The sequence below is a fragment of the Drosophila miranda genome, chromosome XR, assembly GCF_003369915.1.
Source record: "Drosophila miranda strain MSH22 chromosome XR, D.miranda_PacBio2.1, whole genome shotgun sequence".
Classification (NCBI taxonomy): domain Eukaryota; kingdom Metazoa; phylum Arthropoda; class Insecta; order Diptera; family Drosophilidae; genus Drosophila; species Drosophila miranda.
Window position 1 is genome coordinate 20,026,267 of NC_046674.1, and position 27,879 is coordinate 20,054,145.

Sequence of the window (27,879 nt, forward strand, 5' to 3'; positions counted from 1 at the left end):
ACGAAACGGATAGTGTGCAAGACAAAATTAATTTTTGTAATCTGAATACTTTATGTACCCTCTAATATAGTTTTAAATACCTTCAAGGCCTCTACAAAAGTATTAGACTTACTATATCTTTATCTATATATATATTGATACCTTTCGCTTCCGTTTTTTAATAGTACTGTATTCATTCCCCTTTCATATAATTATGAAAATCATTTCGAATGGCCGCTCTATTGGTGCCGAACGATGATGAAACAATAGTTTTTGATTGGTCTTCTGGTTCAGTGATTTGTTTAATGGCTTTGTAGATTTATCTATATAGTTTATATACATATGTATGTATCGCCTGATTTTTACCCCCGTGCCAAGAGTCAGGCGACCATCACGGAGGCACTTCCTATTTGTTTGCGCCTCAATTTATGGCAATTGAGAGATGACAGAGATCTTTGTAGACACAGACCATAAGAATGGGTCGCTACTATGCCACAAGTCGTGTGCCTGTGCCAGCCTCCTCTCGAGCCTCAATTGGCTTTGCCGCCAATTAATTTTGATAGGCGCTGCGCAATTTGTGGGCAACTCTCGAACCCTGGAGCTGCCGCTCTTGCAATCCTCATCAGAGTGTGCCGAGCATTTGGTGTGGAAAAGAAACGGTTTTATATAATCAGTCACCCATTTGGAAGTATCACGAGCGGTTCCAGTTGGCTGCAGTTCTGCATTTTCTATATTTTCGAAAAAATAAAACAAAACAAAAATGGATAAATTGATCGAGGAGGAAGCCTCTCCGTCATCATCGGAGCATGGAACTCCTTCGCCAGCGTCAAGGTCTGGGCGATCAACGCCATCCTATGAATTCCAGATGGATAAACTGCTTGAGGATGTAGACTCAACGGATTCTGAGCTGCCGGAATGGGAATCATTCCCGACGTTGCCCCTATATGACATGAACTTTGACAAATTTGTAAGCCAGAGAGCCAGAGAGTCAGTCCCAAAGGTAACCATTTTCAAATCCGTTTTCTATGCCTTTTAGCCGTTTTGCAAGCCGTGTCCCTTTGCCAACGATGTTCAGGCCTTGGATGAGCTGAATGGCTGTGATTATACTCAACGGATCAGCTACGAGATGGCCCATTCCGGGCAGTCGAAGCGTCGGGTGCGCGTCTATGCCGATGGCATCTATGATCTGTTCCATCAGGGCCATGCCAGGCAGCTGATGCAGGCCAAGAATATATTTCCGAATATCTATCTGATTGTTGGAGTGTGCAACGATGAGCTGACACTGAAAATGAAGGGTCGCACAGTGATGAATGGCTTTGAGCGCTACGAGGCAGTCCGTCATTGTCGTTATGTGGATGAGGTGCGTCTCAAAAAAGCTAACAGGGATATTTACTTAAATCTCTCCTGTGCCCATAGGTCGTTCCGAATGCTCCCTGGACACTTACCGATGATTTTCTGACTGAGCACAAAATTGATTTTGTGGCCCACGATGACATTCCATACGGCGCTGGGGGCGTTAATGATATATATGCTCCGCTGAAGGCACGCGGCATGTTTGTGGCCACCGAACGCACTGAGGGTGTGTCCACATCGGACGTTGTGGCTCGCATCGTAAAGGACTACGATTTGTATGTGCGTCGCAATCTGGCCCGCGGCTACTCCGCCAAGGAGCTGAACGTTTCATTTCTCTCCGAAAAGAAGTTCCGTCTGCAGAATAAAATGGACGAACTGAAGGATCGCGGCAAGAGGGTGAAGGTCGACATCATTGCCAAATGGGAAGAGAAGTCGCGCGAGTTTATCGACGCATTTCTACAGGCCTTTGGTCGCGATCGTCTGCACTCGTTCTGGAACGAGTCGAAGGGCAAAATAATGAGCGCTTGGAGTTCGACAGCATCGATTAATGGCGACGATCCATCGGCAATGCATTCCCCGGACGGCAGCGATTCCAACGATGAGTATGAAGAGTCCCATTCGGTGGCCCGGAGTGACAGTGGCATTGATTCTCGAAGGCATGGCTCTGGTGCGGCCGATCTCGGAAATCTGAACCGTTCCAGCAGCTTCCCCGTGGTGGACCTGGGTTCCACGAGAGCCCCACCACAGGAATTCGATTTGGTTAAGCCTAAAATTGTTTCAAAATAATGTTGGACGACAGACGACCTGCTGTGGTGGCCCCTTCTCTTTTTTATGATTAAGCTACTTTCAACCGTGTATTTTCTACACTGAATTCCTAGTACGAGTATGCTTGCTGCTTTTATTGGATTTACTTGATATAGTTATGCATATGTGTATTATGGATAAAATGTTGGTTAAATTATAGTTCAAATATCCATCGTTGATTTGAAATAACTTTGAAGTATTCATAAAAAAAAAACGTACATGGTTGTACAATAATTTCGCTAATTTTAGCTTCTCCTTTTTTAAGGAGCTCTGTTCATGCCCATGGCAAACAGTGGAACCATTTTCTTGGCCTTGGCCTTCTTTTGGGGCTTGCCACATCGCGGCTGCTGCTGTTTCTGCTGCTGCTGATCCAAAGCTCCGACGAGCAGCTCGCCCAGACCCCAATGGCCCACCGAACGCTGATCAGGGTTTTCATCTCGTGACATAGCCGATGGCATGGCCCTTGGTGCTGGAGGAGGAGCCGAGCGTCCCCAGGCACCTACAGAACTCATAGCGCTGCCGCTGCTGCTGACTGGCGAGAAACTGCCGATGGTGGGCCACAGCTCCTGCTTGGGGTTGGTTGCACTGCTCTCCTGTCTGATGATCATTGGCGTTAAACCGCTGGGCGACGGCAAGGCCTCCTCAAAGCCACACTGCAGAGGCAAACAAATGATGTAGCAATACGGAAATTGTGCAATAGAAAAGGAAAGCTTACAGTAGGAAACTCATGGGAAGACTCAAGATTTAGGTTTGCTGCACTGGCAATCAGTTTTCCCATTTGGCGATCGTTGATCTCATTGATGTGCTGCTCCCGCTTGCGTTCTTCGCGATCGCGACGCTGTCGCTCCTTCTTGCGATGCAAAAGATCCTCTGGAGATGAGAGTACATGTTAGGTTTTAAGTGGAGATTCTTTAGCAGACGACCAAACCCGGCAAAACTCACCTTTAAACAACTTGAGAATTCCCCCAGAGACGACTGGTGGTTGGAGTTCCACTTCCACAACAGAAAACTGACACGTGAGGGGCAAATGTCCCAAGCAAGTGAACTTTCGGCGATGCTCCTCGTCCATGGAGTGCTGCTCCTTCTGCAGGATCTGCGACTCAATCAGGAGTGGACCCAGATCCAGAGTGCCATAGCAGGCCTGCAGCATCTTTACATTCAGGGGATGCAAGTAGATGTTTTGTCCATCGTTCGACTGGTAGAAATAGTAGTATTTGCTGCCGCTGTGTGCGCTGCCAATACTGCTGGATGCCTCGCCCGATGAGATGGAGGCATCGTCCGATTTCTCAATATCATTTTTGTTTTCGTTCTCCAGACTGAGAGCTGCTGGTGGTAGTGGCTGCTCCTCCAGCGGCGACTCCTCATCCTCTTTGATGCCCAACTTCTCGAGGCGCTCGTTCAGCATTAGGAGTGCCTGCTGGATGAATATATCCTCCGGACAGGATGCATCTGACTCGGCCAATAGTTCGCGCCGCTCCCTTTCGATGATAGCCGCAACATCAGCCCGCTTGGCGATTAAAAACTTTGAGTATCGCTTGGCCTCGTCACCAGCACTGAGCAGGGGGAATCGTTCGCCGAATTCCCCTACGATTACACCGTGCCGCTCGATGTACATGCAGCCCTTGCGACGACGCATCAGCTGGAAGGTGATGCGATCTCCCACATTCATTGCATGCTGCTGCTCAATGGTGCAGCTCTTCAGATCGCCAGCGTGGATGGCATCGTAGCAGATGGGGCACTTGCGCCAGGTCTTGTCGCTCAGCGAGAGATAGTGCAAGAGGCAGGGCCAGCAGTAGGCATGGCCGCAGCGTGTGAGCTTGGCAGCCACCGGGGGATACAGACAAATGGGGCACTGTGGCTCCTCCGTGGTCTGGATGTTGATTTGCTCAATGAAGTTCCAGTCGATCAAAGTGTCCGGTGAGCCATTTACATGGGCCTTGGCCCCCGACCGAATGACAAACTGAAAATTGGCCTGCAGGAACTGTTCCTTGTTGTAGCGAGGCTTGCGCCCAGCATTGTGATGGTGATAATGACCGGCAGCGCGTCCATGGCCATTTCTAGTGTCCGACGCATCGCGTGGCACACAATGGAAGTTGAGCAGATGGTTCAGGTTCTGCTTCTTGCTGCCCTGCGCGTACACAGAGTTTAGTTCATAGTCAAAGTCGCTACGCGGGTAGCCGCCACTAGTGGCTGCTAGTCCGGTGCCGCCGTAAGCCCCGTCGTGATGCCCGGATTCAGGGCCATCGTAAGCTCCATCGGCAGGGCCATAGTAGCCCGCAGTACTGCCACCGCCACCGCCACCGCCGCTGCCTCGCGCCCTTGGACGCTTGTCCACATTGGGACGAAGTTTAGCAGGTTGCTGTTGTTGTTGCTGCTGTTTGGGGTGCCTCGGCTGCTGTTGCTGGTCGTTGCGCGGCGTCGGAAGCTGCTCGCGTCTGCGGCTATTGCGCTGTTTGTTGTTCTGCAATTCTGATTGGGAACACAGACAGGTTGTTTGGTAAATAAGCAAGAGAGACAAACACATACATGTGTAGATAGAGTATAGCTAGAGCATGATGGCAATCTATCTATCTCTTTCATTGGATATACATGGATCTCGTTCTTTACTCACCACTGGACTTGCGTTGGGTCTCACCAGACGATTTGCTCGCTCTGGCATGTTGTTGCTTCTTGCTGCTGTTGCTGTTGTCCATTTTGCTCGTAGAAGTAAGAGGAATTGGGGGGAGTGGGGGCGATAGTATTAGATACCTGCCAATCGGCAGAAAATTGCGTCTTGCTTTTGTCTCCACACGGAGTGCGTTCGGCAAAATATTCTCGTTGAGGATTCATGTTTACTGAGCCATGATTATTCAACAGATATAACCAGAAATAGTACTTGCGTAATATTTCCAAATGGTATGCTACTCTTACGTAGAAATGCACAGAGCGTAAATCGATTTAAAAGTACTAAAAGTACCTTGGCACTCGCAGACGTAGACGTAGACTTTCGATCGTTCGATTAGTTCACTTTCTTGTGTTGGGTGTTGTGTTTTTGCAGCTGTATTAGTTCTTTGCCTTGGCTATTATGGTAATATGTTGGTATTGGTGTGCAAACGAAAAGATGTGACGATTGCGATTTCTTTTGCTGAGAATTTTATTCACTTGGTATTTTACTGGCAAATTATTCCAACTTTATTTTTACACTGTACTGCCTGTACTGGTTGGGGTGTAGTTTTTGTTGTTTTAAAATCAACAAATTTTGATAGAAAAACCAAAAAACCTTTGGTCTGGAAAAAGCAGCATCCAGCGCATGTATTGAATCCAGTGTGTGTGTGTATCAGTGTAACCGTATAAAAATTCGGACTTTTATCGTTCGTTTTTTACTTTATTCATACTTAAAAAATACCGAAAATGTGAACTTTTGTTTATCTTAATATGTTTTCAGATTGGGGAAATTAGTTAACTTTCAATAAATTTAGAAAATTATCTCGGGAAAAAACTACACGGAAATCAGGTTGGATTATCTGCTATAGTTTTAGGAAATACTATCCTAATAGCTATATGACATTAGACTTAGCTAAATTTGCTGCGATAATTTGAGATGCTTGATAGACCAAACCCAAGATTAGTGTTAGCCGCCACGTCTCCGGCTATCAGTCGAATAACTGAGGCACTATTTATGACACAATTATGTTTATTCATATTCAACCGAATATCAAAATTGAGGAATATGATTTCCGATCATGAACACAGAACGATTAGCCAATTGTCGGCCAGTGGGTATTAAACTACACTCCACAATATGTTGAATCTTAAATAATTTTAGCGCAGTTTAGGTAGTATAGATAGATAGTATGGTACCACAAGAGTAATTATTATTATTCTCATTCGCATTATTTTCCGCGCTTTAACTCTAGTTGTGCATCTTTTTAAAAAGAGTGGTGTCTAGTGGGCTTAGTTCGTTTTTCAGAGGGGTATTTACGGTATATTTTGAAAATGAGTCAGTATATTTCGGTATATTCTGAGGGTCAGTTACACTGGTCGTACCCCCAACACATTGAAAAGAGCAACAACAAGTGTAAAAAACAATAACAAATATAGTTTAAATAATAACAAACGCACTCGCGGGACGCAAGGAAAGAGTCAAAGAAGAGACACATAAAACAAACTAAAAGAACCAACCAAAATGGCGTTCTAAAATAGCTTGTTCTTGCTGTTTCGTTTCTCTTATTTTGTTTTCGTTTCGTTTTCTGGTGAGCTATGAAAATTCATTTTTTATGTGCTTCCCATATACTAGATGCACTCCATTCATATTTTATGACTAGCGAGAGGTATAATTCTGTTCTGCGCAGTAGAGAAATGGAACCTCTCTTTGGCTGTAACCGCTGTATCTTTGGCGATAATGCAGTGGAATGAATGGATCAGCGGGAAAAAACCTTCTCTCTTGCAGAAATCAATCAAGTGATTTTAGCTTGCATCGATGCGGTCTCCTACTGCTTCTAGATTGCCCCTTATCGCCGCAACCAGTGGCCGTTACAGACACGCATCATTGCCAGCTGTTTACTCGGTTGTAGCTGCAGCAGAACCAGAAGCAGAAGCATTAGAACGGCAGAGCCATTGCACCCACCCACCAGTTGCCCTGCTGTCCCCTACAACCAACAATACAAGCAACTATCTTTTGCCGGCTTAGCAACAGAATGCAATGCCACTGCAAAGCTGCTGCCCCGCTCTATAAATAGCAATCTTAATAGTTTTCCTGCAGCCGCTGCAGCAGCACCAGCTAAACAACTAAAGTTTCCACTCCAAATTATCAGCATCACCGGCCTGGCCGCCTCTGGGCAAATAATCACGCATCGTCGCCTCTTTCTCCTCCTCTGGCAGACGCATACAGAAGACACAGATTTTACTGCTTAATGATTCGCTTTAATAATTACAGCTGGCGTTCTCCTTCGATCGCCTCCGTTCAGTTTGTTCTCAACGCTCAGTGCGTCCACAACGTTACCCGATGCACGAGGATTTGGTGAAGCGGAGAGAACTCGTCAGCCAGTTGGGAGGCACGTTTGCCATTATCTGTGATTTACCATGGCCGAAGAGGAGCTGCAGCAGCAGCAGCAGCTGGCAAAGGAGAAGGAACACCGCCAGTTGCTGCTGGATACACTGATCAGACTCTGGAGTCATTATCTACATGCCGCGGAGCACGAAGAAGCGAGTGTCAAGGTTTGTACTCCTCCATTGATATGCCAAGAGCATGGATTATTCTTCTTATCGTTTGTTTTCCCTTCAATGACAGGACCACTGGCTCTGGCTGTTGCTGTATAACTTTCAGTTCCTGGATGATCGGGCGCTGGAAGAAACCTGGCTCAATAGGTACATAAATGTGCTGCCGTCTCTATAGTTCCCTCTCATGGTTTGTTATTTTCTTTGCAGCCACTTTAACCTAATGCCAGAGGAGCTTTGCTCCTATCTCCTAGAGCAGGTCTATCAAATCATCAGCGAAGCCAAACGATCGCAGGGTAGCAGCCCAGACCAGGCGCCAGAGTCAGAGACAGAGCCAGAGCAGCAGGATAAGTGCATCAAGCAGCTGCGTAAGCAGCATAATTTAGCGCAGGTTCGTTTTCAGCGATAGCCACTATCAATGGTGTTCCTCTATCAATTGCGACCATAAATGTTGATCACTTTCTCTCAGCTTATACTCAGCACACCCAGTGATTGTAATAAGATTCTCGCCTTGCGAACATTTCTCACCGATAAGTTGGGTCATCATTTGCTGGCCTTCTTATTGCGCGTGGATATCAAGGCAAGTACATATGTATACAGAATATACATTATACATATGTATGCTAATTGAATCATTTTTTTACTGCAGCACATTGCTTCACAGAAGAGCCTCTGTCAGCTGTGCATCAATCTGTTCCCAAATTGCAAATGGAGTGAAACAAATCAGCCGCTGCAGCCGCTCACCGGCATTGCTCAGTTCATTAGCAGCTTCTACCTCAATTCACAGAGCAAAAAGGTGGCGGCACGCCGCCAGCAGCAACAGCAGCCGCCACAAAAATGTCAATTATGGAATCACATATCCAGTAAAAATATCACAAACATTGAGGACTTCAAAAGGGCCTCGAAAAGCAGCGATGAACTGGCCTTACTGCTCATCCAATTGCTGACCCGCTGCGTGGATGCCGAGCAAGAGTCGCAGCTGAGTGTGACAGTCCACAACTTTGCACTCGGTCATCTATGCGCCTCCGCCAGCGCAGAGCTCGAAGACGACGACTGCTCTCCCCGTGACAACGATGAGATCATCAAATTCGAGTTGCTTCAACTGATTGCCCATTGCGTAAACAACTTCTACGTCCACGAGCAGCAGCAGCCTAATGTCCACGACTTCAACAGCAACTTCAGCCAGCTGCTGTATGCTTTGAGGGCCAATCAAAGATGTCCCATGCTGGCGCATGGCGTGCTCTTCATAATGTTTGGCACACTGCACAATCTCGTTGACAATGGGGTCAAAGAACTCAATCAAATCGATGTGCGGAACTTTGATGCTTGCTTTGATGTTCTGCAAGAGGCGGCAGCAACCAAAACGACCACCTCCTCCACGGCCATCTTTTTGCACATCTACAAGATGCTGCTGCGTCTGACGGACAATCTATCAAGACAGGAGCAGCACCAGCAGTGCCTCATGGAGAGCAGCACGTCCACGGCGCTGACCAAGCAGCAGCAGCAGCACCGCCACAAGCGACAGCGCAGCAGTCAATTGCATTGCCTGGGCAGCAGCTCCTTGAGCTGTTACTTCCAATGTAAGCTGTACCAGCTGCTGCCCTCCCTGGATTCCGAGCTCCAAGAGCATAGTGTGAGGAGTTTGCTGCGCACTGGGAGCTGTTGCTGCCACTACAATGCCAGAAACTATGCCACCTGCCTGCAGCTGGCCACTCGACTGTCGAGCACATATCAGAAATGCGCCTACAAATTCCTCCACTACAACGTGCTGCACACTATATTTGTAAAGCGTGCGCCCCAGGGGTGTCCCAGCTGCGAGGAGAAGCTCAAATCTCCTGGCTTCCATCTGGAACTGCTCAACGTATACAAGGAGAACTACAAACAACTGCTAAACACCCAATCGATGTTGCTGTTTCTGAAGCACCTGAAGCACATTGCCTACCTTCTGTCCTACGACTTGGCTGCGGGTATACTAGCTGAGGTGGCACTCCCTATTTTCCGGCAGTACAAAGAGCGGAGAGAGAGTGAGGACAAACAGCGAAGGGACGCCTTAAAGCTGGCGCCCCTGCAGGTACCCAGCAAACTGGACAACTATCGGGCGCTGCACGAATGCCTTAGCATATTTGTGATGTACCTGAGTGACATTCGACTGGTTAAGGCCTTCTACAACGAGGAGAACATACGCTATATGCAGGATCTGTTGGCCATACCCGAACTCCAGAGAGGCGTATGCGACCTGATTAAAGTGGGCATCGACAATATCGCTTTCCTTGGGGAGAATAGCCAGGAGCAGATCACCCTCAGTCGAAGACTGATCCAACTGCAGCTGAATAGCAGCGATCAAGCCTCGCAGCTCTTTCAGGCTCTCCTCCAAAAGTGTTCCAAGCAGACGCGCAGCAAGTTCTGGCTGGATGAGTCTTCCGATCCTCTACCACAGCTTGCGGGACACAAGCCGGCGGATATCCTGTACATCACGGCCCTGCAATGGACCCTGAACTTTGAACTGCTGAAAACGAGCCAATTTTTTTATAATGAGTTTGCCAAAATCTATTCGATACCCGTGGAAATGCTGGACAATGAAGATGATGATGTAATGGAGCCTCCATCGGAGGAGCAGCCGGAGAGGAAGCTGCGGCGTGGCGATAAAAACATTTTCGACATTCTCAAACTGAACCACAATGCCCTCGGCTGCTTCCTGATGCTGCCGAAAACCGCAATTGGAGCGACGTCAACCACAGCCACGCCCACAGTCACACCCACTGCTGTTCAGGGGGGTATCTGCGGCTCAAGTTCATTGGAAACGCTTGTTTCGCATGTCTACCAGTTGCCGCCGCTCGGCGTTAGTGCACTTTCAGTGTCGACCACGACGGCTGCCAGCTCGGACTATGCTGAATCTTCGCTGGACTACGCCTCAGTGATCGATAATTACTCGCGGGAATCGTCGGCCGCACCCTCGTTCTTGCAACATCTGCAGCAAGCCAGCGAGCCGGACGAGAGCATTGTTCTCTTTGATATCCACAGCCACGACCACGGATTGGACCGGTCCAGTCCTCAGGCAGAAGAATCTATTGCTGCGAATGGCCTAATCAACAAGCTGTTTAACGTTGTGGGCTCTCTGTTTGGCGGCGTCAGCAGCTTCTCCTCCAGTGGCAGCGGAAGATCCGACTCCCAGGAAAATCTCAGCATTGAAGCGGATCTGTATTGCCTGTACGAACCCAACGGGGAATGCAAGAAACTCTTGCTCAAACTCTTCGAGGCAACGATGGCCATATGCATCAAGGGTTTCCAGAACGAGGAAGGTGTGTGCTTAACGATTGTATGCTTGGATAAGTAAAGCCACCCACCTACCCCTGAACAGGGGTATATTCATTATGTGAAACGATAGAGAGAAGTGTGTTCAAAGTCTCTTTCCTATAGAGGAAAGGGCATCTGTTGCTCGTTGGAACAGACACCTCCTGTTCCGTAACACATTCCGCGGCTAATGCTTTTGCCACTAGTATATAGTGACAATCGTTGCCAGTCGAGTGCCGAGTGCTAGAGGGAAGCCCTATAAGTGCGGGACCATGAGGCGATAGCAAGAACAAGGGACGCCACACACATTCACCTCCAATCGTGCGGGCTAATAACGGGGCCTTGTGGTCGGGGATGTGTTGTGGTTGCGGCTGAGAGTTAATTATAAGCCAGTCAGTCCAGTCCGCTAGTTAGTTAGTCAGTCTCTGTCTCGCATAATCCGCGGCACTTACAAGCATCTATCTATCTGCTGCTGGCAGATTGAATTTCTCTATGTACACACGGTTACAACATCGACAGACAACAGATACGGAGACAGATACAGAGACAGATACATTCCATAGAACCAGACAAGAGACCGAAACACTTTTGCTTTAGCGCTCGTCCAGGGCAGACGACTTGCTCTAGTTGAAGCGGAAGATAAGCGGCCTTATCATCCATCCATCATCAAACAACTAATCCCCGCCACCAATCTCTCTCTTTTACAGTGGAGAAAATGCAAAAGCATTTGCGAAAGCTGAAGGCCATCATTCTAAGCAATGCCTCCGACAATTGGTCAGAGCATGGGGAGCAGCATGCCCGGGATAATGCTGTTATTCAGACCCTGCAAACGCTCCTGAAGATTGCCGAACTCTCGAGCAACCACAACGAGCCGGCGGGCGTGGTCAGCAGCCCATCGGCGGACTCCAATCAGCCGCGACCACGTGCTCGCTCCTTCAACAGTGGTAGCGTGGAACTACCCAGATTGCAAACGGTTAAGCTACCGGCCAAGAACTCTTTGGCCACGCCACCCACGCCCCGACGGCGGCCAAATTCGAGTGAGATCAATGTGGGCGATGCAGATTACTTCTCCACGAGGGCCTCCCTTAGCTGTGCCGCCGACAGCGAGCTGGAGCTGAGCGAGAACGAGCACGAATTCTATCTGACGGCCGACGAGGGCTACGAGGCTGATGGCGAGATAGCGGACTTGAGTGAATCCGAGTGTGAGCTGAATGGAGGCGGTGGAATGGCGGCCAACGAATCGTGGACTCCGTTCCAACCTTCATCCCGCTATCGCACTCATATAATGCACCAGGGATTGAGTCAGTTGGTGGTTCAGATGCTCGCAGAGCTCTCGCTGCTGTGCATGCGGCAGCCCAATGGATGGACAGAAAGTCTTATCCAGTTGGCCAATCGGTTGTTTGTGATCCGAGACTATCTGGGAGGACCACTGTGTCTGCTCAAGGGATTTGCGCCCATCCTAAGCTGCAGTGATCCCAGATTGAGGGGTAAGTAGGGGCCATTCCCATGTAAACAATCATCTAAATCTGCCTCTAACTCCACCAGAACTGCAGCAATCTATACTAGAATTGATTACGCATCTGAATACCCCTGAGGTCCTGCATTGCTATTACTCCATACTGGCCTCTAGGCAGCCGCCGGTGGATCTGCTGATGCGACACATGCACCACATCTCCGCGGGCACTCTACGCAAGGCACAGCCCTGCATGGAGCTGGAATTTCCCATCACCACCGATGGAAAGATTGTGATCACCTCGGAGCCGCTGATCAGTGAACAGATTGAGCGAGTGCGTCTGCAGCATCAGCAGTGCCAGGCGAGCACTTTGTTCACCCGCGCCGCCTGCATCTTTCCCGTGACGCAGACGAGCCTCTGGCAGCCAGAGGGCCTGACACTGTCGCTCTGGCTGGAGCTGAGGGGTCAGCAGATACATCGCAGCTCCATGCAGTTCAACGACGATGAGACGCGCTACTCTGGCGAGGATCTAACCGTAAGATAGTGTTCTTTTGGTTACTTTTAGCCACTCTGTTAACCCTTTCCCTTCCTAGAAGCTGCACTTGCTCTCTCTGGGCAGCAGTCAGGCCGTGGTTAGCGTGTACATCAGCCACAACATGCAGCTGGTCTTCGAGCTGGTTCGCCCCAGTGAGCAGCTCTCGTCCGTGCGCGTGGAGGAACCCATGGAGGCCTCCGCAGACACGGCATCTTTGGTCCCTGCCAACACCTCGGCGAATGGGGGAACGATCCGTCAAGCCCTCAAGCAAACAAAATTGGCTCTGCTCAACAGCTTTGGCCAGATGCATCTGCTCAATGGACATCAGGCGGCATCGGCGAATTCCTCGGGCGGCTACTACGAGGGCGCCTCGGTGCAGCTGCAGCATCTGCGTCTGCCACGACACAAGTGGATGAATCTGGTGTTTGGGCTTCAGCAGCAGGCGGACTCCTTAGAGATCTCCATCTTTCTGGACGGCTTGGAGCAGCACACCATGCAGCTGCCCTTCCCCAATCTCCGGCAGCTAACGCGGCTGCACACGTTCCAAATGCTGGCCCTGGGCGAGGGACAGCCTGCGCGGAGCCCCAGCAGCAGCTCCTCTTCGAGGTCCACCCTAGATGGGTCTCTGCCACGCTATGCTCTGTCGAATCTTATCCTCTTCAGGCGGCGCCTGGTAGAGCCATCACTCATTCTCAATCTGACGGCCATGGGGCCGGACTTTACGGAATTTACGCAGTGCCAGGTGGCCAACTGGAAGCCCAACTATGGTCACTTGAATCTTGGCAAGCTCTTGTCCTCGAACTTTGGACTGCATGCGGATTGCATGCGGCAGCTACGGCAGGCCAGAGTCCTGGTCTACACCGCCCAGCAGCCGGATCTGGTGATGAGCTACGATGCCAGCCAAGAGCTGGATATGGCCTGCTACGGCCAACCCCATGGACACATGCTCTACGGCGAGCTGTTGCAGAATCAGCCGCAAACACTGCAATCGGCCACGGCTCTAACTGGAGGATTATCAACGCTGCTGTATCTGTTTGCGAGGGTAAGGCTTACTCTACCTTTTCTTGCCATTTTCTACAGTAATACCTTCTATGTGCAGGTTGTGGAGCTCAGTGGAAATGCCAATACCCAAGCCCTGGCCTTAGATCTACTGCTGCAGGTGGCCCACTCGGATGCGCAGCTTTACACCGAGTTCCACCGACAGGATTACCTGGCACTCATCGGGTACGTGATCAAGTCGGAGAAATGCTGCAAGGATGTGCAGCTGCTGCGCAGCATCATGAACAATGCCTGCTCCCAGCCGCTGATCAGCCGAAAAGGCGATTCCCTGCACGTCAATGACAACACAATGGCCACTCTGGTGTATCCACGACTAGTGCTTGCCGTGCTGCAGCGCTACTCCGACTGGCATCGCTCGGGCGCCATCCACTCGGATGTGCTGGACATGCTCTTCCGTTGCACTTTGGCCCTCACGCGAGACAAGCACCCGCAGCGTGACTTCAACATGGAGCAGCTGCAGAAGACTGGTTTGCTAGGGGCCCTGCTTAATTTGTGCAAGGTGTATGTGATTGAATCACCCAGTCCGGTCCAAATCTCGCCGTATGCCGCCGAATGCTTCGTGCAGATACTGGCTGTGTTTGCTGGATCCCCGCCGGCATCCTCACTGCTCGATGAGATCATGAAGCTGCTGCTGTTGCTGCACAAGCCCAGCGAGTGCTATGTGACCCACGATCGTGCGCACTTTTTCTTTCTGCTCACGTCCCAGCAGCCGGCCAAGGAACGCTCGCTGGTGGCAGCCAATCTGAGTCGCGTGACCACATCGCTGCGGCGGCAATTGCACGTCCCGGCTCCCTCAGAGCTCGAGCCAGAGCGGGCGGAGAGAATCAGGAGACTGCGTCGTCTGCATGCCAGCGGATCCGACTATCGGCGTGCCGTAAACGAGTTCGAGGAGCAGCTGGAACACATGGCCGACTGCTCGAATCTGAACAAGTCCGCCCTGCGGCTCCTTAGTCCTGTGGAGGCGAGTCGGTGGCGCATTAAGTTTAAGCGACGGCATCCAACGAGCACCACACACAGCCCCAAACGGAGTCCCCTGAAGATTGCCCGACGGCGCATACATCCGTATCCGCATCTGGGAAAGATCTGGCAGCCATCGGGCCACAGTACGCCCAGCTCGGGGCAGATGTCAGCGCTGCCCAATCGAAAGACGGATTTCTACGATCAGCCGGGGATCATTCGACTGCAGCAGCGTCTGCTCATCCTGCTCAAGGACTTTCTTTGCCTGCTGCCCGACTCCGCAGTGGATGAGGTTTTGCGCCACTATGTGAAGCTGGAGCTGCTCCTGGTGCTGGCCAATCAACGCAGCTGTGCCGTTCGTCAGGCTATCATCCAGCTGCTGCACGTCCTGACAAAACGTTTGGGCAATGGAGAACTGGCCGCTGCCTCGAAGCTGCTGTATCCCCTGCATTTGGCCAATCAGTTAACCATCCATGGGTGCGACATATCGATGTTTGAGGCGTGTCTGGCATGGATAAGCGGTGTGCATGGCAGCCTCACGGATCTGCTCAATTGCGAGGCTCCTTTAAGGATACGCCAGCGCTTTGGATTGCAGTCCTTGCTGGCCATTGCCACGGGCACAGAGCCACAAAAAGTGTTTAAAGCTCTACAGCGTCTGTATTTGCAGGTGAGTTTGGTCTGCCAGTGGAAGTTCGTCTGTAATCCTAGTAATAATTCCTTTTAAATAGAACCCCGATGATCAGCTGTGTCTGATTGAGGCTGGACTGCTTCAGTGCTCTGTCAAGGGCTTGTACAAGATCTACTCCCTGCGTTTGGGTCCGCCGAATGTGGATGAGTCCATTGTGGATTTGTTAGTGAATATTGGCGATCGTGCCCTGCGCTCGGTGGGACAGATAAATGTAAGTATCGAAAGATTAACCAAAGAAATCTTCTAAAACAAGTGATTACCCTTCGATAGATCCTTTGGGACATTCTCAATCTGCTGGCCTTCTATCAGGACAAGCAGCCACAGCAGATCATACGCAGCTTTCGCACCGTTCAGGCCCAACTGCAGCTGGAATGGCTGACCAAGTTGTTCGAGCCGAATAGCTTCCGGATACCCGCTCAGGCGGACTGCCTGCTCAGCCACACAGAGCTAAGGACACGCGTGGAACTGCTTATCGATCGCTGCAGTCAGTTCTTCACCGTGGGTTTGGGCCAGACCCAGACCACGGGCTCCAGCTACGTGGCCAGCTCTCAGGAGCTGGCACTTTTTCAGCTGCTCGTCTCCTATGGCATTTCGAGCAATCAGCGGTGCAACAATTTCATTGCCTGGGGACTGCAGCCGTCGCGTCCGCGGGATCTGCGTTCTTACATTGTGGATGCCCTGTGGCGGTCGCAGCAAGATGAGTTCCAGCGCGCTATCATTTGCGATGGCAAGATGATCAAGGCGCTGCTTTGGCTCTCCTTGCTGGAGGATATGGAGCAGCCCATCGAGAACCTGCAGCGACTGTGCGATGCGTTGGGCATCAAGGAGAACGATTCCTCATGGAATTTGGTTCACGAATTGGAACGCCTCGATCAGAGTCGCAACAACATGGCGGCCAAACAGAAGACGTTGCTAGAGAAGACCGTCTATCGGTTTGAGCCACTGGTGCAGCATTGCGTAGAGTCCTCGATGGTGACCACCAGGCGAATGGTGGAGTTGCAGGTGAGAATTAAAGAGGAAGACTTCTTACAGTTGAAATATTATAATTCTTTTCTCTTCTAGAACGCTGAACGCAAGCTGCTGATGTGCCACATGAAGGACTACGATGACACCTATACCTACACCAAATGGCTGGAGATTATACGTCGGATGACGCATGAAGGAGCCCCCTGGCACTGTGCAGAGCGAGCTGAATGGTAAACTAAGACAAGGCTTTCCTTTAATCACAATCCAATGTAAATTCTATTCTTTTCCAGCTCTTGGGAACTGGACGACACTGAGGGACCATCGCGTGTGCACACCCGGCTGCGTCGCTGCCATTTGGACATTGATCGACGCTTTTTCATGAACGAGTATTGCCCGGGGCAGGGACAGCGCGAGGATTCAGAGAACTATGTGCGCCCGCTGGACTATCTGATAGCTAGCTATGATCAGCAGCTAAACATATCGCTAAACTCTCAAATTCTGTACAACTTTGCGGCCAAGTTCCTTCCCGTGGATGGTGAGATCGAGGGGGAGATAATCATCACCGATCTGAAGCTATATTTCCTGGCCACGTACCGATGTCGTTACTTCAATGTGAACTGTGATATTGCAAACATAACAGAGATCTGGCTGAAGCGGTACCAGCACCAGGAGACCGCCTTTGAGATCCTGCTGGACACCAACAAGTCCCTGTTCTTCTCGCTGCAGAATGCCGACGACTGGAAGATAATGCGCGATGTATTCTGTGATAAAATAGTAGCCACGCCCGATCAAACAAAAGTCCTCGGCATCACGCAGCAGTGGCGTGAGGGACTGCTCACCAACTGGGAATATCTAATGACACTCAATCAAATTGCCGGACGTACTTACAACGATCTCATGCAGTACCCGGTCTTTCCCTGGGTACTGGCCAACTACAGCTCGGAGATTTTGGATCTACGAGAGACGCAGAACTTTCGACGCCTGGAACGACCCATTGCAGTGCAGCTGGAGGAGAACGAAAAGCATTATATCAGTAATTACACGGTAAGGATCAGCAGTAGGGAGAATGCTAATAGCTTTAATATAATTGTGGATATTTTCAGTACATTGACAGCACCAATACCACCATGGGATCACTGATCCTCAAGCCCTACCACTACAGTTCCCATTATTCCAACTCTGGAACAGTGCTCCACTTCCTAGTGCGTGTGCCGCCCTTTACCAGCTACTTTCTGCGCTATCAGGACAATGATTTCGATCTACCAGATCGCACATTTCATGCTCTAAACACAACCTGGCTACTGGCCAGCCGCGACAGTCCCACGGATGTGAAGGAGCTCATACCAGAGTTCTTTTGCCTGCCAGAGATGTTTGAGAACTTTGAGCGCTTCAATTTTGGGTGTCGACAAAATGGCGAACGGGTGGAGGATGTTTCACTGCCACCTTGGTGTCAGCGGGACTCTAGACTGTTTGTTCTCATACATCGACAGGCGTTGGAGTCGGAACTGGTCAGGAATCAGTTGCATCATTGGATCGACTTGATCTATGGCCACAAACAGAGCGGGGAGAGTGCCGTGGAGGCCATCAATGTCTTTCATCCAGCGGTGAGTGGGGATAGGCGGCTCTCCAGATGCAGTAATCAAACTAAAAAAATTATATTCGATCTATTCCCAGACCTACGCAGTTTTCCTTGACTCGGAGATCAGTGATCCCATTGAAAGGGAGGCGGTCAAGACAATGGTAAAGACCTATGGTCAGATGCCCCGGCAGCTATTCAAGTCCGCGCATCCATCGACCAAGGCGCTGGACTATTCGCTGGTGGACAAGCCCATTGTATCCACGGTGCGGGGTCTGCGCTGGGGCGTCTATGTGGGTTCGCCCCAGCTGAAGCCTCCCTCCTGGGCGAACATACACAAGATACCCGGCACCGAACATTTGGTGAGCTTCAGCAACACGAATGTGGTGTACGCCTTGCCGGGACGGGCGGCTGTCATGCAGGGAGCCGAACCGGACACATATAACGTGATCTCCTGGGGCTACGACGATCGCATTGTGAGGATCCAGCCGCTGAACAAACCTCAAGCGAAGCCCAAGAATCTGCTGCACAATGGAACCTTCGATGACATCACCGCCTGCGGCTGCGATGTGAACTCCAATCAGCTTTGGTTTGGCCACAAGTCCGGGCGGGTGAGTGTGTACAAGTGTGCCGGCGGTTTGGACACCCAGCAGCGGGCTACGGCCAAGAGTCGGCAGAGCTATGCGCGAGGCTTTAGCCTGTCATACAACTCTGCTTTCCGCAAGATGACCAACAAGGGCATGGGTTTGGTTGGAGCAGAGGAGGCGAGCGGTGGCCTACATGCCACTCATTCGGCTTCATCAGTCAACTCTGCAAGCAATTCCTCTAGCAGCGATGGCTTGCAACGGGACGGTGCCGACTTGACCTGGCTGGGTCCCACCCTACTGGTGCGGCACACCGACGAGATCACCTGCATAGCCCTGTCCGTGGAGTTTAAGATTGCTGTGACTGCAGGCCGAGATGGGATTGCTGTTATCTGGGATCTTAATGAGTAGGGTTATCCACCAACAAATCTTCATTAGCCATCCTCTAATTATTCGTTTCTTTCAGTTGGAGTTATGTTCGCACGATTGCCCGTCCGGCGGAGATCCACCAGTCGCCCATTACGCATGTGGCCATTAGTCCCACGTTGGGAGACATTGTCACAGTGCATACGCTGCCCCAGCAGTCCACAGGCAACGCGGATGCACAGCCGCAGGCTGCTGTAGTGAGACCCAATTCTCTGGCTATAGCCGATGAATGTTTCGAGGTAACGGAAGAGAACCTAGATGACTTTGTCAATGTGAACGTCAATCCTAATGGCAAGTCCATTCTACGCCTGCACTCGGTCAATGCCCGCTATGTGCAGCATCTGGTGCACGAGGATCGCATCCTGGCCGTATGTTACTCGTACATTAAGGAAGGAGTGGGTGTCAATGTGATTGCCACCGCTGTGGAGGGCGGCTTTGTGCGTTTCTGGTCCAGTTGGAACCTCAGTTTTGTGAGTGAACTAACTACGGGCACATCGCCCATACGAAGGTAAGTTCGGTGTGCAAGCAAAGGAATGAATTGGTTCACAATTTACTTTTATTTTGCAGCATTAGCTATTCGACACATCAGCATTTGGTGGTGCTGACACGAGAGTCCCACATCCAGGTGTGGCAATCCGAGGGTCTCTACGGCAATGCTCCCAAGTTTCCACAAATTGTCTACAAATGAGGAAAGGAAACAAAACAGAGGAAGTATGTAAACAAATCAAACACCCAAAAGCATATCAATGACACGACGACACATAAAATACAATACTGAAAAAGCTGCTGAATCAAAGGAAATTTTGAGTGGATCCATTAAATGTGTGCTTCAATTGGAAATCAATCTTCACTTGGATCCCATCAAGGTCTATACAATATATCAAAAAACACTTAAGATTCTTAGGCATATACATACATATAATAGGGTCTCATAGAGCTGTAAAATACATTTTTTTTACGAAAACTTTTATAACATACGCAACAGACACTTTGTATTTTTTGTTCTTCTTGAGCCGCATACTGATGCCTGCGCTGCCTTCAAATTGTTGATATTATCAAATAAACTATATAATATTTTGCAAAAAATATTTACTTTCCCGTTTAAGTACAAACCATATATAATTCTGATTCACATTGAATCGGTTATACAGAGATGTATAAATGCTAATCACACTATTACTAAATACAATTTTGGTCCTGAAAGGCAACTCCGGGTGTCAGCACTTCCAGGGCGGGGCCTTGTTGCTGCCGCATCCATTGCGTTTGCTTGGCTTCGAACCCTTTTTGGCGGTTAGGGCCAGGATCTCATCGAGCTTGTCAAAATCACTGGGTGACTTGCTAAGGAGCAGCTCAATATATGCCGCCAATTTGTCCATGGGCGACGGAGGATCCCGTTTGCCCACCGAATCCAAATTGTTCTTTTCTGTGTTGTTGCTACGCTGGGATTTGCTTGTCCTTGGGGTTTCCGGATAGACACGGGCATTATTCAGTTCGGGAGACTCACTGTCCGTGTCACTGGCGGGCATCAGAGAATTCTGTGTTGGGGAGGTAAGAATGGCCAAGGCCTGCTGCCACTGGGCCTCCATTACACCATGCAGCTTCTCCGCAATGTCAGCGCTGGAATGTAAAAAAAAAATGTTCAAATATGAATACCAGTTTTTTTTTTGTCTTTCTTAAGACAAACGTGTACCGCTTGTTCTTGTAGAAACTCAGCTTGAGTTCTAGTTCATCGATCTTCTTTGACGCATTGCCCAGCTGCAGGCGATAGAGTTCCACCTCCTCGTCATGCTTCTCCTGAATGAGATTCAGCTCTTGGTTATTTTTCTCGTTGATCATTTCCAGTTGCTTCACAGCACGCTCTGCTATCAGGCGCTCCCGGTCACGTGCCTCACTCTTTAGATTCTCCTCGGATTTGTCCAGTTGATTCTGGAACTCCTGCATCTTTTTGGCCACCACATTCTCCATTTGCTGCTGATAGTGTTGCTTCATAGATTTCTGTTGTATCTCTAGCTTTTTCTTAAGGTTTGTCTGTAATAGAATCGAATATTATTTGATTCTTAATGAAATAGAAGGAAGAACTATCTACCTCAACTTCTGTTAGATTTGCCAACGTCTCTTGCATTGACTTTCGTTGTGTTTCCAGAGAATCTGCTCGGGATTTCTGCTTTTGATGATAATCTTGAAGCATTTCCTTCTGATGTCTAAGCGTGGTATTCTCCGTCTCCAGCTCCTCTATGTGTGCTTTAAGCTAAACATGTAGAAAAATACTTTTTAAAAGGTTTGTTTTGGTGGTTTCTTTGCCAAAATTACCTTCTCCTGCTGATAGTCTACTTTGGCGAATTTGTCCCTCAGTTTGTTTAGTTCTGCATGGGATAGCTCCTCGGCTCTCTTACTGCCATGGAGTTGCATTTCCAGTTGCTCCAACTTTTCATCCCATTCTTTGGCTTCTTGCTGGTGCCTGTCCAGATCTGCCTCCATTTTCTCGTGCCTCTCTTGGAACTTGGTGGCCAAGCCGACTGCCTGAGCCAGCTCATGCTGCAGAGCTTCCATTTTGCCATGTGAGTCACTCCGTTCTGCCTCCAGCCTGTGTAGAACGTCTCGGAGTTGTTGCACCTCAAAGTTGAGATTCGCTGCGGCTTGCTCGGCCCTGTTTAGGGCTTCATCTTTGCTACGATCCACCTCCATGGCCACTGAGATGCGCTGCTGATACTCCAGTAGCTGTGATTGCAGCGTTTGCACAGTTTTCTCTAGATGATGACGACGCAGCTGCTCCTCTTTCAGAGAGGGGCTGCACAGAAGAGGATTGGGTGTGTTGTTCGCGATGACTGTACCCCCCATGCAGCTCTTGCCCCAGAGATCACTTAAGCTGATGAGCTTGTTGTTGTCACTGAGACTACCGCGCGGTAATCTAGCCGCTTCTATGGATGCCGACGTTGATGTCATCCGAATGCTAGGCAGGGAAGTGGCTGCCGGATGTGCGTCATGCACGACACGAAAGTTTCGCAGGTGCTCATCACTGTGGTGCTGATGATGGTGAGGCTGTTGCTGCCAGCGATTCGTATTGTTTTCATCCAGGTAATGGTCAATCTCCAGCAGAATGTTATCCTCCCTAAGGCGAGGCCTTGGCGGTTCCACCGATCCACCCTTGGGTGTGGAATGCACCACGCCATGGAACTCTTTCGGCAGCCTGGTGCCCGCCGTCGTACGCACAGTGTTTGTGGAGATTGTGGAAATATCGGATGGCACATCAAAGTGTCCCTTATCGTCGCCATCCAGTTCAATGTTCTGCAGTCGAGCATTTATCTGATTCAGTTCCGATTTCTTACTGGGTGGAAGAAACTGATATGCTGCTGTCGTGGGTACTGGCGGTGGTGGCATGACAAGTGCATCCGCTGCTGCTGACGCTGCCGCGGCTGTGTCCATTTTGACTTCTTGTAGCAAACGCTCGGCGGTCTGGGTGTAGTAGTTGGGCGGTACCAGCAACAACAGATCGGTGTCGTCCGTATCGGTATCACTCATGCCTTGAACATTCTCCAACCAGCCCCAGATGCTCCTAAAGCCCAGACCTGCAGCAGACGCAATTTTTTTGTTGGCTGCTATGGCGACGCGTAAACAATGGAGGTGACGTTAGTTGTTCGATAAATGCATAGCGGTATTTTCGAATTCTATTCTTAGGAATCAGAAATACCAAAACACATTAACCCATTGCAGGCTGCTCCTAAACGGCTCGTACGATTTTTATGTTTTCCTTGGGTATACTCTATTTGGAAAAATTTTACTGTTTGTAATATTATTATATATTATTAGTTTGTATTATAGTTTTTATCCGGTTGTTGCCCCAGACGAAGGTTGCCATAGCAAAATAATTGCATTTTTGGTACACACAAAAACCTGTTAGTTTGCGGCCAGATATGTTAACATATCGCTGGTAAAGGACACCCGGAATTATTAAAAAACCAAATTCAAAGGTGAATGCTGTTTGGAAACTCTACTTAAAGATTCGTCTCCCTCTTTACCTAACAACAAATTTTATTGCGATACCTCTCAATAGTTCGGCGCTAAAATTCTTAAAGTTTCATTTTCTTTGGTATTTAAATACCCATGGCCATTAATGGGTTAAACTATATAGAAAATGAGAGTCGATATTTAATGCCAGAAATCTCATAACAAACTTCATTTGTGAGTGAGTTCCGAAATTGCGTCTGAAATTTTTTTTTCCCGCGCAGGGGGAAATGTTTGATTCCGGGATGGCAGCTGTAAGCTTAAGCATAAACGGGCAGCCGGCCGTCCTTCTACAGCCCGATACTGTTTACCGCATTGGGCGCAAGGAAGCATATGAGTTCTGTGTCGCCGATGAAGTAAGTACAGCCAAATGTGTAGTTCTTCCCCAAAGATGAAAACATTGCTTTGTTTTAAACTTGTGCGCCTTAGTCCATGGAGCTGTTGCATGCTTTGGCAATTGTCTATCGAGCGGGTGTCCTTCGCGTGTTTGCGCTGATGGGAAAGGTATTCGTGAATGGCCTGGAGAACGGCAATGTGGACATCAGCCGAAAGGATGCCATCGATGGAAAGGTAAAGTTACGCTTCGGTAATGTGGCAGCCGAAGCGCAAATAATGGAACCTATTCAGGTATGTGTATCCCAGAGTGGCTCAAGGAAATACATAAAAAACATTGACATATTTCAGCACCATGATAGCAGTGGATTCGGCGAATCCCTCAAGGACACATCCGTCGATACAACATCAGACAGTCTCGTTATACCAGAAACGGAGGTGCAGTCGGTCAACACAAGTGCTAATACAACGGTTGGTAGCTTTTTTGTACCCGAAACCCAAGCTGTGGTCTTTGATAAAGGAGTCTCGAAGGGCGGCAAAGTTTCGCTGGGCGATGACTTCATGATACCCGAGACGCAAGATCTCCTTAGTACTCCACCAGTTGTTGTCCACAATGAGAAATCCAATTCTATCGATGAAGATGCCTCTGAAATGGGCACGCAGATACGCATTTGCACCCAGGAATTCAATAATTTCGATGAGGATGCATTTGATGACTTCGATTCATCTATGATAATGGGAGATTCTGTGACGGCACTATCGCTTCGTCAGCGCATTGAAAACAAAAACAAGCAGGGTATGTGGAACCTATTCATATATGTAATTATTATCATTTAGATAATTTTTCCCTCTTAGATGTCGATGAAAAGGACCTGGAACTGAGTGCCTTAAATTGGTCTGCAACTAATCCAAAATGCACTGTCTTGAATATCACCAAGGCGGGAGAATTGTCTCCTCGGGAACTTGCTTGTATTACACCAGACCTATCCGGCCAGAATCCATCTCAAAATGCAGGAAATTGTACTCCTGATCTATTTGATTTGATGAATGCTGGTAATGTACTGTCCGAGAGATCCGCCACACCAACGCTTTGCGGGCTAAAGCAGTTGATTGTGGCCACCATAGAGACACCAACAGCAACTCCTATCGAAGTGGAGGACAAAGAAAATCAGGACTTTATTGTCACTCCGAGCAAAGAGCCAGCAAGCGAATCTCCCAAAAATGGCAACGAAAATAACGAAACTAATCAGGATTTCATTGCCACTCAGCCGTTTCCCTTTCACTTAAAGCGCAAGCAAGAAAGATTGCAAGCAACCGAATCTCTTAAAGATCGCCCTGATGGCGAGCTCATAAATCAGGATTTCATAGAAACTCAGCCATTTCCTTCGAAGCTCAAACAAAATGCCTGGAAAGCAGCCGACTATCCTAAAGACCGCAGCTATGAGGAGGAAACTAATCAAGATTTCATTGCCACTCAGCCGTTCCCCTTATGGAAGAAGAAAAATAGGAACGCAGCTGAATCAACTGAAGAACACCGCGACAGTGAGGACAATCAAGATTTTATAGCCACGGAGGCATTCCCCTCGATAAGCAAGCAAGCAAGTAAGAACACTCCAGAAAATAAAGAGAACATTCCAGTTGAAAAAAATGATACAGAACCCAAAGCTTCTACTTCCAAAGACGCAAAAAGTAAGATAAGATCATTGCACTTTTAATGTCAGTACAATTTTACTCATTCCCTATTTAATAACAGATTTGAATTCCCGTACATATAATGAAATCATGGAGATACTGGACAAAATGGCTGCAGGCCTTCCACAGCCGCCTGATGATCCAAACGAACCTCAAATTAAGTTCGTTGAACCTTCCATTATTATGGATGAAAACTATAATGCTAAGGTTAGTTGAACGTATGTACATCCCCGCATGACTTCGTATAACATTTTTCCAACTCTACAGGTTGCCCGTCTAGAATCCATCTATCCGGACAGGGACAGCAAGCGGCTTTGGGGTTTACCGAAATTACCCGAAGTCTTGAATAGCCGCATAGCCGGATCGGAGTCACCTCCACGTACTAGTAGGTTTCCAAGTGTTTTTTCATATGCGCCGGCCTCGCTTAACACGGATCTTAAATGACTGGGAACCAGAGTGTCGTGTCGTGCTGAGTTCCAGAAGAACACGTTTTCGACCATTAATATTTTCTTGATCATGCCTGTCTGTCCGTCTCGATGAACGCCTAGATCTCAGAAACACTAAGAGCTAAAGCAGCCGAATTGTGTATCCAAATTTTGGTTCGCCCGACCGTCTTCCACCCCCACAAAGAACGTAAATCTGTGGCATCTACGATTTTGAAGATACGAGAAAATCGAAAACGTGGAATCATAGAGAATGGCCAGTTCTAGCAGTTTGCCAAATCTGGATCAGTGGCTACGCTAATCCTTCTCTCTTTCTCACTCTTAGCCGTGCAGCGAGATGTTATGCTGGTGTGGGTGTAAGAAATGAGAGAGAGAGAGAGACATATGTATGTAGCGGAATAATAAGCAGTTGCAGAAAAATATTTTTCTCGCTATGTTTTTTCCATCTCTTATGACAAGTGCCAGCCAAGAGATCGCGGATCGATCCCATCCCTCCGCGCGCTAAACAAAAATTCGTCCCTTTAAGTCATCGGCTCCGATGCCTTTGCAAATAATTTTTGCAAATATTACAACGATAAATATTCATTTAAAATGAAACCTTCTTAAGCGAGGCCTTTGTGTAAATGAAAATAATCAAGAATTAATGCAACAATCCTTACCAACAGCAAGAAACGCATGTCAACGACGCCTTTCAGACGAATCACCCAGAATTGAGCCCAGAAAACGGCCAGCGGCTGCAGAAAACTCACCCGAACGTAAGGTTTTGGAGTTTATGATCTTCAACCTGCTGAATTATCGTTTTCTTGCAGCTAAAAATAAGATCAGCCGTCTACCTTTGAATTCGTTCATTGAAGAAGATGATAAAAAGGCAGCTGACAAGGAGAGTACGCCGGAATTGGTGGTCAGTAACACACAGCTCGATTCTGCTTCGCATTCCAAAGTAAAGAAGACAACCGGACCCCAAAAAGAGGAACAGGCATCTGACATGGAAAGTTCACCGGAATTGGTGGTCAAGGTGCGGCCGGGTAGATCAAAGAGGTCGACTAGCACACAGCTCGATTCTGCTTCACATTCCAAAGTAAAGAAGAAAATTGAACCCAAAATAGAGGAACAGACAGCTGACAAGGAAAGTTCATATTCCAAAGTAAAGAAGACAGTCGAACCCAAACAAGAGAAACAGGATGTTCCAGATGCACCACGCAGTCGATTAAGAAACGCAAAAACAATCGACAAGATTCAGGAAAAGGCAGCCAAAATTGGGAATACACCCGAAGAAGGAGTCGTTGAAAAGATAGCAAGCAAGCGAGTAGGAAGACCTAGAAAGATCAAAACACCAACATCAACACCGCAGGACACCATACAGAGTAAGATAAAGAAGGAGAACCCACCAGAGAAAGAAAATGCGAATACTAGTTCAGTGGCAAAACGGAGGGTGGGCAGACCTAGGAAGTCCCAAAAACCAACAGAAGATAAACCAGAACTAAAAGTGAGAAGAAGTGAGACATCATCTACAACAGATAAGATCACTACGAGGAACACGTCCGAGGAGAAAGCTAAAGGAGAACCACAATCCAAAGCTGCTGAAACTCGAGAATTTCGGGAACTTGCTTGTATTACACCAGACCTATCCGGCCAAAATCCATCTCAAAATGCAGGAAATTGTACTCCTGATCTATTTGATTTGATGAATGCTGGTAATGTACTGTCCGCAAAAACAATCGACAAGATTCAGGAAAAGGCAGCCAAAATTGGGAATACACCCGAAGAAGGAGTCGTTGAAAAGATAGCAAGCAAGCGAGTAGGAAGACCTAGAAAGATCAAAACACCAACATCAACACCGCAGGACACCATACAGAGTAAGATAAAGAAGGAGAACGCACCAGAGAAAGAAAATGCGAATACTAGTGCAGTGGCAAAACGGAGGGTGGGCAGACCTAGGAAGTCCCAAAAACCAACAAATAACAACAACAAATAAACCAGAACTAAAAGTGAGAAGAAGTGAGACATCATCTACAACAGATAAGATCACTACGAGGAACACGTCAGAGGAGAAAGCTAAAGGAGGACCAAAATCCAAAGCTGCAGAAACTTGAGAATTGGTCAAAAAAGAGCAAGGGTGTTCTCCCGTTTTCCACTTTGAAGAATAAATATTTTTGAGCCCTTGTGGAACCTGTATATATTTTTATTTATTTATTTATTAAATTAACAAATTAACTGTTAATAATGGTACTTAGATTAAAGGCGGAAAAAGATAAGTTAAAAGTTAGCTAAATTTAAATGATTATAAATATTGCATGCAATTAGTTTAAGAGACAGTTCAGGGGATAGGGTTTGACAGAGGGAGTTATAACCCCTAAAAGGTTCATGATCAGCATAATTAGACCTACATATGGGTAGACGGATAGGCCTAAAAGTACGGGTAGGTCTGGATGGAACGGCCAAGTCAATCTGACCCAAGAGAGTTTGGGAGTCAACAGTCCCAAGAAGGAGCTTGTGCACGAACATTACGCCATTGCATATTCTGCGATGGTGTAACGACGGC

General features: G+C 48.4%; 5 protein-coding genes across 6 annotated transcripts; 3 read left to right on the forward strand and 2 right to left on the reverse strand.

Annotated features, from left to right (window-relative positions):
• Positions 1-522: 522 nt before the first annotated feature.
• LOC108151646 (choline-phosphate cytidylyltransferase A) lies at positions 523-2,322 on the forward strand. The gene is made up of 3 exons (XM_017280352.2): positions 523-946; positions 1,016-1,339; positions 1,396-2,322. The coding sequence occupies exons 1-3, from the start codon at positions 740-742 to the stop codon at positions 2,116-2,118; spliced, it is 1,254 nt and encodes a 417-aa protein (XP_017135841.1). The 5' UTR covers positions 523-739; the 3' UTR covers positions 2,119-2,322.
• LOC108151642 (RING finger protein 10) lies at positions 2,204-5,448 on the reverse strand. The gene is made up of 4 exons (XM_017280348.2): positions 4,748-5,448; positions 3,079-4,605; positions 2,852-3,006; positions 2,204-2,789 (listed from the first exon to the last, which is right to left on the reverse strand). Exons 1-4 carry the CDS (start codon positions 4,827-4,829, stop codon positions 2,397-2,399), a joined length of 2,157 nt encoding a protein of 718 aa, XP_017135837.1. The 5' UTR covers positions 4,830-5,448; the 3' UTR covers positions 2,204-2,396.
• Positions 5,449-6,188: 740 nt separating this feature from the next.
• On the forward strand, positions 6,189-19,844 carry LOC108151029. The gene is made up of 18 exons (XM_017279388.2): positions 6,189-6,368; positions 7,052-7,332; positions 7,406-7,482; positions 7,543-7,723; positions 7,802-7,912; positions 7,982-10,631; positions 11,331-12,110; positions 12,169-12,611; positions 12,670-13,653; positions 13,711-15,294; positions 15,356-15,526; positions 15,586-16,317; positions 16,378-16,511; positions 16,572-17,325; positions 17,385-17,885; positions 17,956-18,848; positions 18,908-19,375; positions 19,435-19,844. The coding sequence occupies exons 2-18, from the start codon at positions 7,198-7,200 to the stop codon at positions 19,553-19,555; spliced, it is 10,719 nt and encodes a 3,572-aa protein (XP_017134877.1). The 5' UTR covers positions 6,189-6,368; positions 7,052-7,197; the 3' UTR covers positions 19,556-19,844.
• Positions 19,845-19,939: 95 nt separating this feature from the next.
• On the reverse strand, positions 19,940-22,606 carry LOC108151030 (ankyrin repeat domain-containing protein 26). Its single transcript, XM_017279389.2, has 4 exons — positions 21,178-22,606; positions 20,954-21,115; positions 20,558-20,895; positions 19,940-20,484 (listed from the first exon to the last, which is right to left on the reverse strand). Exons 1-4 carry the CDS (start codon positions 22,384-22,386, stop codon positions 20,085-20,087), a joined length of 2,109 nt encoding a protein of 702 aa, XP_017134878.1. The 5' UTR covers positions 22,387-22,606; the 3' UTR covers positions 19,940-20,084.
• Positions 22,607-22,989: 383 nt separating this feature from the next.
• LOC117186248 (muscle M-line assembly protein unc-89-like) lies at positions 22,990-27,512 on the forward strand. Of its 2 annotated transcripts, XM_033386759.1 has the most exons (9): positions 22,990-23,225; positions 23,299-23,496; positions 23,554-23,998; positions 24,058-24,891; positions 24,956-25,101; positions 25,162-25,279; positions 26,003-26,092; positions 26,147-26,571; positions 27,064-27,512. In XM_033386759.1, exons 1-9 carry the CDS (start codon positions 23,100-23,102, stop codon positions 27,310-27,312), a joined length of 2,631 nt encoding a protein of 876 aa, XP_033242650.1. In that variant the 5' UTR covers positions 22,990-23,099; the 3' UTR covers positions 27,313-27,512. The 2 variants fall into 2 exon arrangements, with proteins under 2 accessions (XP_033242650.1, XP_033242649.1); XM_033386758.1 differs by having other exon boundaries at positions 22,993-23,225; positions 26,147-27,512.
• The last annotated feature ends 367 nt before the right edge of the window (positions 27,513-27,879 follow it).

What these genes read in the sequence shown, in the direction of transcription:
- LOC108151646 (XM_017280352.2), top strand. Translation starts at nt 740, where the DNA reads ATGGATAAATTGATCGAGGAGGAAGCCTCTCCGTCATCATCGGAGCAT. An exon ending in ACATGAACTTTGACAAATTT is followed by an intron (nt 947 to 1,015) that starts GTAAGCCAGAGA and finishes TATGCCTTTTAG; the next exon opens with CCGTTTTGCAAGCCGTGTCC. An exon ending in ATTGTCGTTATGTGGATGAG is followed by an intron (nt 1,340 to 1,395) that starts GTGCGTCTCAAA and finishes CTGTGCCCATAG; the next exon opens with GTCGTTCCGAATGCTCCCTG.
- LOC108151642 (XM_017280348.2), bottom strand. Translation starts at nt 4,829, where the DNA reads ATGGACAACAGCAACAGCAGCAAGAAGCAACAACATGCCAGAGCGAGC. An exon ending in GACCCAACGCAAGTCCAGTG is followed by an intron (nt 4,606 to 4,747) that starts GTGAGTAAAGAA and finishes GTTCCCAATCAG; the next exon opens with AATTGCAGAACAACAAACAG. An exon ending in CTTCCCATGAGTTTCCTACT is followed by an intron (nt 2,790 to 2,851) that starts GTAAGCTTTCCT and finishes TTGCCTCTGCAG; the next exon opens with TGTGGCTTTGAGGAGGCCTT.
- LOC108151029 (XM_017279388.2), top strand. Translation starts at nt 7,198, where the DNA reads ATGGCCGAAGAGGAGCTGCAGCAGCAGCAGCAGCTGGCAAAGGAGAAG. An exon ending in TGCTGTATCTGTTTGCGAGG is followed by an intron (nt 13,654 to 13,710) that starts GTAAGGCTTACT and finishes TTCTATGTGCAG; the next exon opens with GTTGTGGAGCTCAGTGGAAA. An exon ending in GTTATCTGGGATCTTAATGA is followed by an intron (nt 18,849 to 18,907) that starts GTAGGGTTATCC and finishes CGTTTCTTTCAG; the next exon opens with TTGGAGTTATGTTCGCACGA.
- LOC108151030 (XM_017279389.2), bottom strand. Translation starts at nt 22,386, where the DNA reads ATGAGTGATACCGATACGGACGACACCGATCTGTTGTTGCTGGTACCG. An exon ending in TAGACTATCAGCAGGAGAAG is followed by an intron (nt 21,116 to 21,177) that starts GTAATTTTGGCA and finishes CTACATGTTTAG; the next exon opens with CTTAAAGCACACATAGAGGA. An exon ending in CAAATCTAACAGAAGTTGAG is followed by an intron (nt 20,896 to 20,953) that starts GTAGATAGTTCT and finishes ATTCTATTACAG; the next exon opens with ACAAACCTTAAGAAAAAGCT.
- LOC117186248 (XM_033386758.1), top strand. Translation starts at nt 23,100, where the DNA reads ATGTTTGATTCCGGGATGGCAGCTGTAAGCTTAAGCATAAACGGGCAG. An exon ending in AGTTCTGTGTCGCCGATGAA is followed by an intron (nt 23,226 to 23,298) that starts GTAAGTACAGCC and finishes TGTGCGCCTTAG; the next exon opens with TCCATGGAGCTGTTGCATGC. An exon ending in AAATAATGGAACCTATTCAG is followed by an intron (nt 23,497 to 23,553) that starts GTATGTGTATCC and finishes GACATATTTCAG; the next exon opens with CACCATGATAGCAGTGGATT.